Source organism: Amborella trichopoda, chromosome 12, assembly GCF_054954075.1.
Source record: "Amborella trichopoda isolate Santa Cruz 75 chromosome 12, AtrichopodaSantaCruz75HAP2 v2.0, whole genome shotgun sequence".
Taxonomy (NCBI): Eukaryota; Viridiplantae; Streptophyta; class Magnoliopsida; order Amborellales; family Amborellaceae; genus Amborella; species Amborella trichopoda.
Genome location: NC_142347.1, coordinates 3,118,308 through 3,132,815, shown reverse-complemented (window position 1 = coordinate 3,132,815; position 14,508 = coordinate 3,118,308). Strand labels below are relative to the sequence as shown.

Here is a 14,508-nt window from a genome sequence, read left to right as displayed (position 1 = left end):
AAGTGATTTTGGCCAAATATGGAGAATATAAACTCAGATTCTTCCACACGTCTGCAACGTCCACTGAAATGACGTAATCACACGCATGTGAATGCTTAGTATACACACATTCCTTGCAATGTCTAAACAGCGCTATTTGTACCCCACACTAATCTCAGAAACGATGATTATTAGAGGGAGAGAGGGTAAAGAAAAACTTTTCCTTTCATTTATCGTTTCCATCTTATACACAAGTAGGGTTTTAGACAAGGACACCGTTTCTATGAGTCCCTCGACTTGCGAGCTCTCTTAATAATTATTTTTTAAATAAAATTTTGAACTTCGTTTTAAGGAATATACAATTCTTAAGTCCCTCATTAATGTGTAGAAGAAAAAAAAATTAAAACTAAACATCATATCTTTTTTTTAGAAAGAAAAATTTGAGCCATGGATTTTACCTGTTTTTTTTTTTAGAAAAGTTTATATAAAGCCAAGGTTCTAAACAATCAAATTAGAACCTACTTAAAAAATTTCACTAGAAGAGGCTGTTTTGATATCCCAAATATCTTCAAATTGATCATCTCGATAACAAGATACATGGTAGATTTTAAGTTTTGAAAATAGTGTATTTTATGATGCGTTTTTGGACCATCAATTTTTCAAAATTTCAAGTTTTCATAGATTTGTCGATCTATACTATTTTTTATGCTTTAAACTTTATAAATAAAGATAAAAATATATTTTAAAGTTATTACAAAAAATTTCAATATTGAAACCATATTTCTTGAAACTAGTTGAAGGTAAGCTCTAATTTGATTATTTAGAGCCAATGCAAACCGCACCCTTTCTTTTGAGGGACCATCACTTAAATCCATAAACAAATTTTCTTTGAGAAAAAAAAAAAAAAAAAAAAAAATAATCGGCCTGTGAAACCAGCCGATTTATATGGATCAGCTAATTTGACAATAAAAAAAATAATAGAACATAAAAGATAATGGAATTCAAGCAATTTAAAAGATCTTAAAAACCAGATCAGCCACCCACCAGCTCCGATGCGAATCAGAACCGAGTACAAGTATAATAGAGAAACAGGGGTCCACATTGTATCTAAGAGAGCATCACAGAAGAGGGACTTCAGCTTCATTCAGTTATACGAATCCGAACGTCGAGCCGTCCATCCCTAGAGAACCGAGAACACTCTGTTCAGCACGTGCAATAGCCACTCGATCCCCATACATGTACGATAATTGAGAATTAAACAGACAGCCGCGATTATTTCTACGGAGACATGCCATAAACTTGAACGGATGGCTACGATTCTCCAAAGCAAGTCCCCACAATAACGTCGTCTGTAACGTGCCGCCGATACACATGTAAAAATTCCAGAAAATTGAAGCCGAGTTGATACGCAGCCGAGCCGATTCGGTGGGCTTTTGGCGCGCAGCCGGGAACGGCAAAAGGGGCCAGTGCCGGTGATCAGTTGCCGCACGAACCAATCGACATGCACCACGTGTCACACTTCACGCCAACGGCGCTCACCACCTGCCACGCGATGTCTCGATGACGACGTCAAGTTCTGCACATGCGAAGCGTCAATCCGTCGGAAAGAGGCGTCAAAAGGAAAATGGGTGTGAGGAACAAATATTGAGAGAGAGAAAGCAGGCCACTCTGCCGATGAGTGGCGTCGGGCCGGCAGTATTTCAACGCCAACGCGTCGTTTCTCTCGCTAAAAAATAATACACGTTCGCCAGTTTTCTCTCTTCTGCTTACCTTCCCGGCCGGAAGAGTAAGAACACGGGTGGTTTTCTGGTAGCCAAGATCTCAACTCTTGGTCACCGAGCATCATTTCCGGCCAACCAGCTGGTATTCCGGCAACAATGTCCCATTTTACTTCCAAAAATAGGAAGCGCACTGATTTCCCGGCGAAGAGGTCCCATTTTCCGGCCAAATTCAGAAACCCGCATATGTTACGGCGACGAGGGTCTCACTTTCAGGGGAAGAAATAGAAACCCCTTAATTTTCGGGCACCGAAGGTCCCATTTTCCGGCCAACCTACTGATTTTTCCGGCTACTAAGGTCCTGTTTTTCTGGCTTCCCAAGTCTGGTTTTTGACACGAAGAACCCATTCTCTGGCCAAAACTCAGGAACTTGTTGCTTTCCCGGGGGCGAAGTTCCCATGTTCCGGCCAGAAAATTACTGACCCTTCCATTTTCTGGTGAACAATCCAAAGAGAATCACCGGCGAAGCATCTGATCAGATTCAGAGCCCCAATAGAACCCCAAAGTAAACAAGGAAAATAACAGAATAAGAGTTTATATTTTCCCCTCTCTACGCCCATAAACCTTACAAAAGTGAAAGAAAGAGCCCAAACTCCTCTTCCATGGGGGTGGCGCCTCCTCCTACTCCCACAAACGAGGCAGACGCGCAGCCGTTACAAGCAGCTTCGGGTCCGCCAACAGCAGTGGCAATCGCTTCAATTAACCATGCCTCGGCCAACGGTGGCAGCAGCCGCACCATCACATCGGCAACGCCTATCCCAACGGCCATACTGGCCGCACCGCCGCCACATACCCTCACCCTGGCGCTGCCCATCCAGCAGCAGCCTCACACTCGCTCCGGCAGAGAAGACTGTTGGAGTGAGGGTGCCACGGCCACCTTGATCGATGCTTGGGGGGAGCGATACATCGAACTGAACCGAGGGAATTTGAAGCAAAAGCATTGGAAGGATGTTGCAGCGGCGGTGAGTTGCAGGGAAGATTGCACAAAAACACCCAAGACCGACGTCCAGTGCAAGAACCGGCTCGACACTCTGAAGAAGAAGTATAAGATTGAGAAGGCAAAGATTCTGAATGGAGCCACTTCAAGCAAATGGCCCTTCTTTCACCGTTTAGATCAACTCATTGGTCCCTCCAAGAAACACTCTGCCATTGCTAATGCTGCTGCCATTACGAATGCCCCTTCTCTTAATACTGGTCCAATGACGATGGGGCCCGAGGTTGAGATCCAACAGCACGGCTCGTCGGATGGGTCGACGGACAGCTACCCACCGGAGATCACCGGGAGGAAGCGGAAGGCCCCCGAGGGCATGTTCCATAAGACTCCAGAAGGCGGGGCCGCAGCGCTGCGGGAGCTGACGAGGGCGATCGTGAAGTTTGGGGAGGTTTACGAGAGGGTAGAGGGGTTGAAGCTTCAGCAGATGGTGGAGATGGAGAGGCAGAGGATGGGTTTGGTGAAGGACTTGGAGTTGCAGAGAATGCATTTATTTGCCAAAGCGCAGGTGGAGCTTGAGCAGATGAAGAGGGGGGGGAGACACAGCAGGGGGACCACCAATGGCATGGGGAACCATCACCATAGTAACAACAATAACAACACAGGTTAGTCAGCTTCAGGTCTCTCTCTCTCTCTAAATTGTATTTAGAGAGAGAGAGACTGTGGACGGGTTTAGGTTTGTAGTGCCCCATAAATTGTAGAGAGGGAATTAGTTTGTTAGTGTGTCCCTTTGTAGAGAGAGAGAGAGAGAGAGAGAGAGGAGAGTGATCATTGGGATCAGGGTTTGATCATGTATGTGTTGTATGAATTAATTTATGCCCAACCAGAACATAGATGTGCTGCTATCAAAGGGCTCATATGCACGTTAGTGTACCCAAAATTGCCTTTTGTCATCAGTCTTCCTCTCTGTGCAACCTCTAGTAATTCACGTCTAACTCTCTCCCAGCAATCAAAATTAGGGGTTTGTTGGTTTATGCACGTCCGGATTTGCCTCCGCATTCCGGCTTCTTCAAGTTCTCGTATCAGAGTAAAAAAAGGTAGAGAAAAAAGAGATCACTTTTCCTCTTTCTAGCAAAATTTCTCTGTTTTTTAATCTGGTGCAATAAGTTTCTTTTTTTTTTTTATCGAGAATGCAAGGGTGGGCGCATGGTAGGGCTGGCAAATGGCCGGGCCCTAGTCTAGCCCTAGGCTCCATGGGACCAGCTCTAAACAAGCCCTGGCTAGGACTATGCCCTATCAAGGCAAGCTGGGCAGAATACAAATAAAACAAGAAAAAGAGAGTCTGACCGAGCCAAAACCAGACCTTCCATGGCCCAGGCCTACCCTCATTTTGTAGTCCAAGTCCTAATTTTTCAGGGCTAGGCTGACCGACATGGGCGGGCCGATTGCCACCCCAGTACACGTGCCGTTATAACAAAATCTGGCCAATCGAACGCTTGAATATAGTAATAACTAGGGGTGCTGGGTTAGTAGGTTTATTATACATTAAAGGAAAAAGTAAAAGGTTGCAAGCTAAAAATGTAGAACTACGGTTACAACTCAAAAATCCGCCGGAAAAAATTGTATTAATATTGAAAAACCCTCTAATTGATCATTTAATATTGAAAAACCTTCTAGTCGATAATCTTTGACATCAAGATGAATGACTATAAAAAAAAAAAAAAAAATTGATTCTATCTTACAATGTCCATTTTCAAGATTTTCATATATTTATAAACCTACTTGATTTTAATTATTTTTGAAGTTTAAAATTTTATAATTAAATATGAAAATAGATTTTGAGATAATCTTTGAGAATATTTTAAATCAAAATTATATGTTATGATAAAAATTAAAGGTGCACCTTAAATGGATTGTTTATGGTTAAGCCACACCCTTAAAATACATTAAAAAGTAGGACAACGTTAAAAAGAAAGTGCTCGTCAACAACCTGCCGGAATTATATAGAAACCTCTGCAGAAAACACTGGACTTGTTTAGATGTGGACTGTTGATCGAGATAATTAGTTGCAAAGTACGCACAATTTTTAGAGCTTGAAAAATCTTTATTTCTTCAATAGGCATAATTCTCCAGATTCAAATGATCAAGTTAAAAGTTCTCCGGCACAATAACAAACATTTTCCTGCTAGGATTTGTGTGCGATTTTAATATTTTTCATAAAGCCTTGCAAACTTTTTCCACATCACCTAAAAATAAAAAGTGATTCAAGTCATTGTTGTCAGGGTCTCTCAGAACTTTCCCAGTCCTTTGTTGATTACAAAAAATGGTGGGGCTTACAAATTACAAATCACGCCTAAACCCAAAACATAAACACACCCCCATGCCAAGCACTCCAGAAAAAAAAAAGAAAAAAAAAGAAAAACACACGCAACACTAAATTCCTGAACTTTTACTATGTTTGGGTTAACAAATGGAGTAACCTCTCCACCAAAATAGAAGAAGAAAGAACAATAACCATGTGACATCTATATTTTTATAATAGATTACAAAGGAAGAGAGATTTTTTGGGTGAGAGGCCATTAAGTTTAATTAATTAGACCAGACATGTATCAGGCCTTGCTTGTTACCGGTGTAAATCTCATTCCTATCCTCATCGTAAAAGAGGGCGGTAACATCTTCTAAGGCCTCCCGCACGGTGCTTCGGATCTTTGATCTACCCTCCATCCTGGGCCTCACCTGAAGGGCGGGATCAGATGCACAAATCTTTGAAATGCACTTCCCTGTCAAGATGTTACTCATGTTGATAGACCCCACTGCTGAAAGTGCAAAAGATTGGAGTTATTTCTACGAGAATACAGCATGGTAGCACAAACATGGACAACTCTCTCTCTCTCTCTCTCTCATGCATGCGCTCGCGCACACACTGGGTATGAGAAGCACAGCATGGAAACACAAACATAGACCTCTTTCTTTGAAATAACAAGTGTGATACTTACTAATGATAACATCACACAGTAAACACTCTCCATTAGCCAACTCTCCCAAGCTAATACTGCTATCTTTATTTCTCAAAATTAACTTATATACTTTTATGTTAAACTCCAAGTAACTTTGGCCCATTTTAAGATTTGATCATATCCAGCCAACTTCAAATAGAAGCCACATGGCATTTATGGTCTCTTTCTATTTCAAAATTAATTAAACTACCATTCATTATCTTCAAACAAAATTAACTATGGGACAAATGAGAGAGAATTAGTAAAATCTATGAATAATGAGAAGTAATTTGTCAATATCTGTTAGTGGATGTTTCTATCTCTATGTTCATTTATATGTGCTTTGTGACAAAAACTGGTTAAGATTTATACCACTAACTGGGTAAGATTATACTAAAACATACCGTCTCCCTCGCATTCTGATTCCTCCGCTTTACAGTAGGAGATGATCAAGTCCTGGTCGCTGGTGATATATATGTTATTTGTGTTACAGTCGCGGTGCCATAACAAATGATCTTCAAATGAGGTGACCAGCTCCCCACGGAAGTTCCAAACTGCTACTGTTCTGTTCCGGAATGTCAAGAAGAGGTGGTTCTCATAAAGAAAAATGAAGGCAGATGGGGTCATAAACTCTGTGCGGCTCACTTCTATCAGCTCCGAATTGCGCACCTGCTCAAACAGTTAAAGAAGCTTATGCAAAATAAATGATTGGAGAGAGAGAGAGAGAGAGAGAGAGAGAGTGTTTAGGGGGCACCTACATCAAGGATTTGCAAGTTCTCGTTCTCTTGTTTCACCAGAAGCTTTTCATTAAACTGCTCAATGAAGTCTACTTTCTTATTACGGTGAAGCAAGTGGTGGAAGGATTTCAAGACAGTCCCATCCTCGATGGAAATTATCTTTAATGGTACGTGAGAAGCAGATCGGTTATATATTAACAGCATGATGCCAGGGCTGTTTGCAGCATCAAACCATCAATCAATTATATAAAAAGTCAAATGAAACCATCTTAATGTCCACTCATGTACGAGTGCATGTGCTTGTAATTGTGTGTATGTGTGAGAGAGAGAGAGAGAGAGATACTCATATGTGTGTGCATGTGCTTGTGTGCACAAGAGAAAAGGGTGGAGTGTTTTGAGGGAGGGGTGGGGGGGGGGGTGATGTAGATGATAACCTGATTTTAATCTCCTGAACATTTCTATCGGATATAGAGTATAGAAAAGAATAGTTCTTAAGATCAAAAACCTTGTAAATCCTGCAAGTGAAGAGAATGTAGAAAAGGGAGTGTTAGATTGATGCCAAAAACTAAATGTCAGACTTGTGTCAAAATAAGATTGCATGATTCTTAGAGAGAGAGAGAGAGTAAATTTTGATTGCAAGTATAACATGGAAAGGATTTTAACTACCCATCCTGAGCTGAATATGTTAATACTTTTCCATTTACATCATCGAATTCCACAAAACCAGGCCACTTCAATGATTCTGTCTCAAACAAAGCAAACCCAGCATCCAACTGATTCCTCCTAATATATCTGCGGAGTCCCAGACAAAAATGGATATCAGTAAAGGAGATTCAAGGAATGAAAATCTCAGAGATCAAATGGATGTAGTATCTCACTCTATGGGTGTGGTCCTGCATTTTAGTGAACTAAAACAATCTGAAGCATAGACTGATACTGTAATAAGTGACTCGTTGTTCTTGTTATAGAAAAGGCTTCTGATGACTTCATCCGGGCTTATATTCAAGAAGCATATCCTTTCATTAGTAGCTGCATTGAGAAAAAGTGGAGATGAGACAATCCAGTTCATTATGCGTAAAGCTGCAGTAGTCTTCTAATCAAGGGAAACAGTACCATGCACACCAGGAGTGTATGGTATACCATATAAACCATGGGGACATCCACAGCCCATTCCAAATGATGGGCAGCATTGTCTGGCTGTGAATGCCCATCATCACAATCCAGAATTAATCCCTACCACCTGTTCTAGGAAAAGATAGTCAATGTCCCCAAGGTGTACCATATACCATAAATTGGTCAATTTTTTTCTTTTTTGAAACTCATAAATCGGTCATTAATCTCATAAGATATGAGAAATCACGAGGGGAAAGTCCTTACTCCGACTAAATGCAGCACATAGACCAGATTGGGCCAGGGCAAATATCACATCCTTAGCTGCAACAATCTCTATGATCTTCGATCTTTTCTTGAGAAACTGTAATATCAGAAAGAACTGAACTTTTGGATCATGTGTGTCAAACTCTTCCTGCAATTCCAGAGACAAGAAAGATTAATAACTTGCAGGTTTTATAACAATTTACTAATTCAACAGAGCAAACTCAAGCTCAAAAGACAATGCATGCAACACGAGACCCAAATACACATTGGATACTGAAATTTGTCATCAAGTTATGAGCCCAGTGTCCTGTTTAGAAACAAAGAGTATGCCATATGCCACTCATTTATTGTCATCAGAGTGACGACCGTAGTCTGTTCCCAATGACAGGTGGCAGAGATTGACCGCAGTTCTTAGTGACATTCACTTGAGTAAGGTTAATCATAACTACCTATTGAGAATAGCCTTGGAGATCCTTGTAGTGATTCATATACCATACACCACCTGTCAGTGGCATACTTTCATATTTGGAAATGCCCCCCCCTTTCACTATAGCATCTATGATTGTCAACTTCCATAAAATAAGTTATAAAAGAAAAGGATTTCTAAAGCGCAGGTCTCAGAATGTTGTTCAATGATTAAAAGGAAAAGATAGTTCACATTTTTGTTAGGTAGAATGACCATCTTAATGCGTAAGACAGTTTCGATACTTAAAATTCCAAGTTTCCAGATGAAAATGACAACTGTATGAATGCATTCCCATGGTTATATAAGTACCATACGCCTATAAGGTCAGCAGCAAGGATAATGATAAAGGATAACAGTTACACTGGTAAAAAAGGGAGCTCCATGGATGCATAAATTAGCAAATTATCACAGCTTGCAAGTCATAATCTAGCCCCACCTGAGGACCAAATGAAGACATGGAATAGACATTCATCAAAAGGTTGGATCTCCACTTAAGTCAACCAAAAGAGGAAACAAACCAAATAGTTTCTGCAAAGGGCCAATTATACCCTGACATGTCCATTCTGGGATGTTCACCTTGACATGGGCCAACAAGTGGTCCATATGCGTTGCATGTAACGCGTTTTAGAAAAGGAGTGCTCACAGACCTAATAGACATGCTGACTTTTGAAATATGGATACTTCTTTTCCTCTTAGAAGATATAAATACAGGGTAGACCGTTTCAAAATTAAACAATTTATAGTATTTCTGGATCAACTTAAAATGGTAAATAAACCTGATATGTTTTGGGGGGACAAACTTCAAGAATCAAACCCTTGACCTCCTGGTTACAAAACAGTCGTCTCTGGCACTAGGCAAAAGCCCAAGACCGAAACATAAATAGGAAGAAATAATTAACTAAAGAGGAGTACAGGGGAAACATAGTCACAATCATCAGAAAGGAATTCTGATAGCATGCTATCAGGTGGGTCCTTTTTATCAGGAAATTTTCAGAAGTTTACTGAGTCCAATACATAAACTTTATACATTACTTCTTTAGTGAAATAACATTTTTTATCCAATATAGGTAAATTACCAAAATTATCTTAAAATGAACATCATTTAGACCACTGACTGGGCTCTGGGCTCAGGTCTCAGCCAGGTTCCAAGCCGAGTCATATAAACTCTGCTTCATTGAGTCTAATTACAACTCCGTGACTGTATAGAAAGATGGGTATAAAATTGACCAAGTCAGGCAAGTCTCGAGATAAACCATGAGACTGTGAAGTTCCCAGTCGACAAGGATGAGTCCCATGTTTAAACACCAAAATTTAAAAAACTGATCAATATATCAAAAAGGATTCATTTTTTATTGGTGTCAGTCTTTGTTACAACGACATATGTCTCGGGCACGTTTCAGCATGGCTGAAACGCACAAATGCCTGCCATGCAGCTTGATACATCAGACACCATCAGACACGGCTTAAATGTATGAGGCTCTTTCTTAAAGAAAATCATGTTACACAATTGGCATGTGTACCACCACCCATGTGTCAGACATCCAAATCTCGGCGTGCCTGCAATAGACATGCCTTTTTATAACTCAAGACACATGTGTCTATCACTAAGACATGCATGTCGATAACTCTGGACACATATTCATCACAAAGACATGCATGTCGATAACTCTGGACACATATTCGTCACAAAGACATGCCATGTCCACAATTCCGGATACACATCTATGGACACATGAGTCTTTTTTTTCAAGTTAATTTTATTATTACAGTTACAGAGTAATTTTTTTACATAAATATAATATCGATAGATAGGCATTTGCATCAACACGTTGGGTCTGACACACTGCACTAAGGAGAGCTGCATCAGATTGTGTCTGAGGCACATGCAGACATGCATGTCTATGTCCTTGAACACGGGTACTGATGAGTTTATTAAAAAAAAAAAAAATGAGATTCTGAGTTTAACTAGGGGGGGGGTTGTGGGCTCAAGGAGATGCCAAGGCAGCATCATACAGGATCGTAAAATTCATACTTCCTATGTCTTGAATCTCGTTAAAGATCGTCGTCAAGCCCCAAGGAGGATCAGCCTCCCCCTTGGCCCCCATAAATAACATTCAAGCCTATCAGCTTCCATGACAATGAGCCTCCTAAGATTTGACAACCAACCCAGAACCCCATAATTGGGGCTCTCAAGTATCTAAAGAGGAGTCACAATGCTCAAGGGACACCAAACGGAAAACTGGCGTCATCGAATCAACACCCATTAACAGTCCTACCATCCCTCTACCCCCATATTGCCCTTTGAGTTACCGTTACGTATGAAACAATAATAGGTCAAAGGCATCATATATCAAAACAGCATCTGCCTTGATTACATTCTTTATCTAGGATTTCTTTATCCACTCACAGCACACACCTGCTAACCTAAATTTCTTTTCAAATTATTCTCAAAAATTATTTTCCAATCATGGGGGCACCCCAAATACTATTTGATGACATGATGAATCTTGATTTCCATGAACATTTATTTGCTTAAGCAACTTAGCCACCAACCAATAATCTTAAGTAATCCATATCCATGAGCTAAACCGTCAGTGTTGCAGATGCCAGGAGACCAATGACGAACTCTTTCTTTTCCTTAACTCTATAACTCTGTCACAGGACCTGGCTTGCTCAATGTAACAGATGTTTAAATTTCTAGTGCTGGTATAATTCCATTATCAAACGATTAACCATCCCCTCCCCCCCCTTCGTTCTTCTTCTCTTGTGTGCAGGATGATTCATGTAAACGTGCATACATGAGGATGCATGCATGTATAGATTTAGCTTTGTCATGGCCAAGTGCATGCATGTATACAATACAGGCACAAATGTGATGGTGAGCATTCATGCATACATCCATCCAAATATCCACATACAAAGTTATGTGAACATACACACATGACCAGAAGCGCGTAAACTTACACTTATATAAGTCGGTACAACTCATCTTCTAACATTTCAAGTAAAAGGAATACATCAGTATGAGTGAAGGGCGCAGGTAGGTAAATTCACATGACATGAATCAAACAGCATCAGATTCTTTAGATGTCAGAGCATATAGTAACTGACATGAAAGGAGTAGTTATCATCTCAAAGATTATACACGCACTTGTAAGCATGCTAAGTAAAGAAACATTATAGAGGATATTTATCCAAAAACCTGTAAGATATAATAGCAAGAGTCATTAAATATGGAGGGTTTTTTCTTCAAAAATTGATGAATTTGTCTTCCTAGCCTACATGCAAATCAACAAATGAAATAAGAGTCCAATAAAAGTGCATGTAATCACTTCCAAAGCAATTAAAATCTTTCAAATAAAGTAAATGACCACATGAACTAACTGCAAATTAATAGTGTAAAAAGGCACTTCTGTAGTCTACAATAAGTGAAATAAGTCAACAGACTAAGTGATAGACAAATATTCAACAAGGTCGCATATATTATTCAAGTAAATCAAGAGAACCTCCATCTTATTATTATAAAAAAACCAACTCCAAAATTCTGAAGTCAAAATAATAGAAGTTCATCCAAGCATGCTGCCACAACTTTTTTCCTGATTGATACAAGCTTTGAAATTTTCTGATCCCTACGAAATCCTTTAGACATTCATGGACGTAGATTCCCTTGCCAAAGAAGGCGTATCAAGATCCAATCTTCTTATTACCAGACCACTCTCAGTGCCACCATCTTGAAGATAAAATTTTGTTCCACACTTTTTACACGAAAATCGACACATACACCAGATATTTTGTTTCTTGACATTTACACATGGAAAATTGCATCTTTCTCATCATTAATACAAAGAATTATTCATTAAAAAAAAAGGATGTCCAGAAGAAAACAAGAAAAAATGCAGAACCAACAAAAAAGAGGATGGAAACCCAAAAGGTGCCTCAACAAAGTCCTTTTCATCAGCAAGAAGATCCCAATAACTTTAAAGTTTCACATGATAGTATTAGACAATTTTCTTTTAAAATTACATCTCGTAGTCAACACCTCACAAGAACTCAGTGAGCTTATCGCCCTGACCATCCATAATCTAATGCAAGACAATGATGTCCAGAAAACACATAAATAATAGTCAAATATCAAAGGAGAAAATGTCATCCTTTCAACATAAACCGGTCGAACTTCCTCATGCCATCAAACACCGATGCCTTTTTCCTTTTCCATTTATATATATTTTTATACCATCAAAGATTCTGCATGTGAAACTACTAAAACAAATGCCTTATATAATCATAGAAGGAAGCAGATAGAAAAGCAACACTATACTCATGCAAATTAATAACAGCAATGAAACACATGCATTCTATCAGAACCATATTAATCAAAACTCAACATGAAACAGAAGAAGAGCCCTAGTCAAACAACACAAAACAGGAAAGCATATAACAATTTAAAAATCAAATGGACCACCAATAACCACCAATCAGAGACTACAAGGAAAAGAAGATTCCTGATGAAAAACTGTCGACCCAAATCCTAATTTCAAACCAAACAGAGGACATGAAATGCTCTGAAATGAACAAAGTAAACTCAACAACTTACAGTAAGTCTTTATCATTGATGGAAATAAAAAACTAACTTAATGTAGTACAACTCTAACCAAAATGATGCCGAATACAAAAACAAGTAATGCATTTGATGGGACAATAAACTGCACAAGGTCCCATATTCATGAAATGAAGGCCTACTTATGGAACCACATAATGCTTCTATTAACAAGTTCAATTACAAATTAGAAAACCCTATCCAAGAAGAATAAACCCTAACACTAAATATAAATACCAAGGGGGACAACATTAATGTTTCCTTCAACCCACTCAATCAGAAGTTTAAAAAACGCTAAAAAATTATCCAATCCAACAGAAATCAAAGCGGAAAGCCACCAATACTTTCATTAAAAAATTGACCAGAAATCATAAAATCCCTACAAACAAGATTAAACCCTAATCCCTATGAGGTTGTACAATCAAGAATAATAATTCAAAATCCATCGCCTTCAAAGTAATTTCATTACATGCAGAAAAAGCTAACAAAACTTCAAATTTTAAAGCAAGTGTTCAAATGAAAAAAATAAAAAAGAAATTCCAACAAGCAATATCAAATCCTAAACCCAATCAAAATTTCTCATAAAAAAAAAACCAACAATGATCCCAAACCCATAGAGAACATGCATTATATGCACAGAAATACTAAGAAAACACTCAAATCAAAGTGATCATTCAATGTAAAAGAAAACTCAGTGGAGAGAGAAAACCTGGAGTTGGAAGTTCCTAAACTTCTCTTGAACATTCGAAGCACTGGACCTAATACCCCTGAATCCTCCAATTTCTCGACGCTGAAGCTTCCTCACAGAGTTGAGAAAACTGCTAGGGCGCTGTTGCCTCTCTGCCGTTACCCTAAGGCGAGGCCTTGCAGGAATCTTCTTCTTCTCCATAATTGCCCAAAAACAAGGGCACCTAAAAAGCTAGAAACTCACTAACACAGGAACCAGAAACCAATGACAATTACGCCAGTGGAAAGTAAAAACCCTACGAAGAACAGGATAATTAGGGCAGGTGAAAACTATTGAAAATTAGGGCCCACGAGAAGAGGAACGGATTGCTGGTTCTCCCTTCGCCATTAAAGTGGTCTAATGGAGAGAGCGGAAGAGACAGCAGCGGGAGGAGGGAAATCAAGAACACGAACGAAAGAGACAAACGCGCGATTAAATAGTTCAGTCCCAGGTGTAAGAATTTTCACTTATGGGGAGAATAAATTGGGTTGGCAAATGTTTTCGTAGGGCTGCAGCCCTATCAAAACAAGTAAAGCCTCGCATCGAAACTCGCATAAAATTACACATGTAGTGTTCAAAAGACCTTCCAATCGATAATATCAACCTTAATCATTATAAAAATATATATATTTCAAGCTCTAAAAGTAGTATATATATTGTAAGACTATCGTTTATTTCTGGGCGCAGTTTGGATACGGATGCATCCCTTGATGTAGAGGTAAGGTGCATCTTCAAATTTTATCATGGTAAATAATTTTGATGTGAAATGTTTTTAAGATTATCTCAAAATCTATTTTTATATCTAGTTATAAAATTTTAAATTTAAAAAATGGTTAAAATCAAGTAGATCTATAAATATATGAAAATTTTGAAAATGGACGGTGTAGATAACATGTTGTAAAATACACTAGTTTTTAGAC

The 14,508-nt window shown here is 39.1% G+C and overlaps 2 protein-coding genes across 3 annotated transcripts; one reads left to right on the top strand and one right to left on the bottom strand.

Moving 5' to 3' along the window:
- The first annotated feature begins 446 nt into the window (after positions 1-446).
- Positions 447-3,628, top strand: LOC18433708 (trihelix transcription factor ENAP2). The gene has a single exon (XM_006843789.4). The coding sequence runs from the start codon at positions 2,360-2,362 to the stop codon at positions 3,356-3,358; it is 999 nt and encodes a 332-aa protein (XP_006843852.1). The 5' UTR covers positions 447-2,359; the 3' UTR covers positions 3,359-3,628.
- A 1,346-nt stretch (positions 3,629-4,974) lies between these two features.
- On the bottom strand, positions 4,975-13,997 carry LOC18433709 (uncharacterized). Of its 2 annotated transcripts, none has more exons than XM_006843790.4 (8): positions 13,571-13,997; positions 7,799-7,946; positions 7,300-7,450; positions 7,088-7,213; positions 6,856-6,936; positions 6,443-6,635; positions 6,089-6,353; positions 4,975-5,504 (listed from the first exon to the last, which is right to left on the bottom strand). In XM_006843790.4, exons 1-8 carry the CDS (start codon positions 13,748-13,750, stop codon positions 5,278-5,280), a joined length of 1,371 nt encoding a protein of 456 aa, XP_006843853.1. In that variant the 5' UTR covers positions 13,751-13,997; the 3' UTR covers positions 4,975-5,277. The 2 variants fall into 2 exon arrangements, with proteins under 2 accessions (XP_006843853.1, XP_020522504.1); XM_020666845.2 differs by having other exon boundaries at positions 4,975-5,501.
- Between the last annotated feature and the right edge of the window lie 511 nt (positions 13,998-14,508).

Coding starts and splice junctions, on each gene's coding strand:
- LOC18433708 (XM_006843789.4), top strand. CDS start 2,360: ATGGGGGTGGCGCCTCCTCCTACTCCCACAAACGAGGCAGACGCGCAG.
- LOC18433709 (XM_006843790.4), bottom strand. CDS start 13,750: ATGGAGAAGAAGAAGATTCCTGCAAGGCCTCGCCTTAGGGTAACGGCA. Junction 7,451..7,798: donor ATGTGCTGCATTTAGTCGGA/GTAAGGACTTTC, acceptor TTCTCAATGCAG/CTACTAATGAAAGGATATGC. Junction 7,214..7,299: donor TGCAGGACCACACCCATAGA/GTGAGATACTAC, acceptor GGGACTCCGCAG/ATATATTAGGAGGAATCAGT.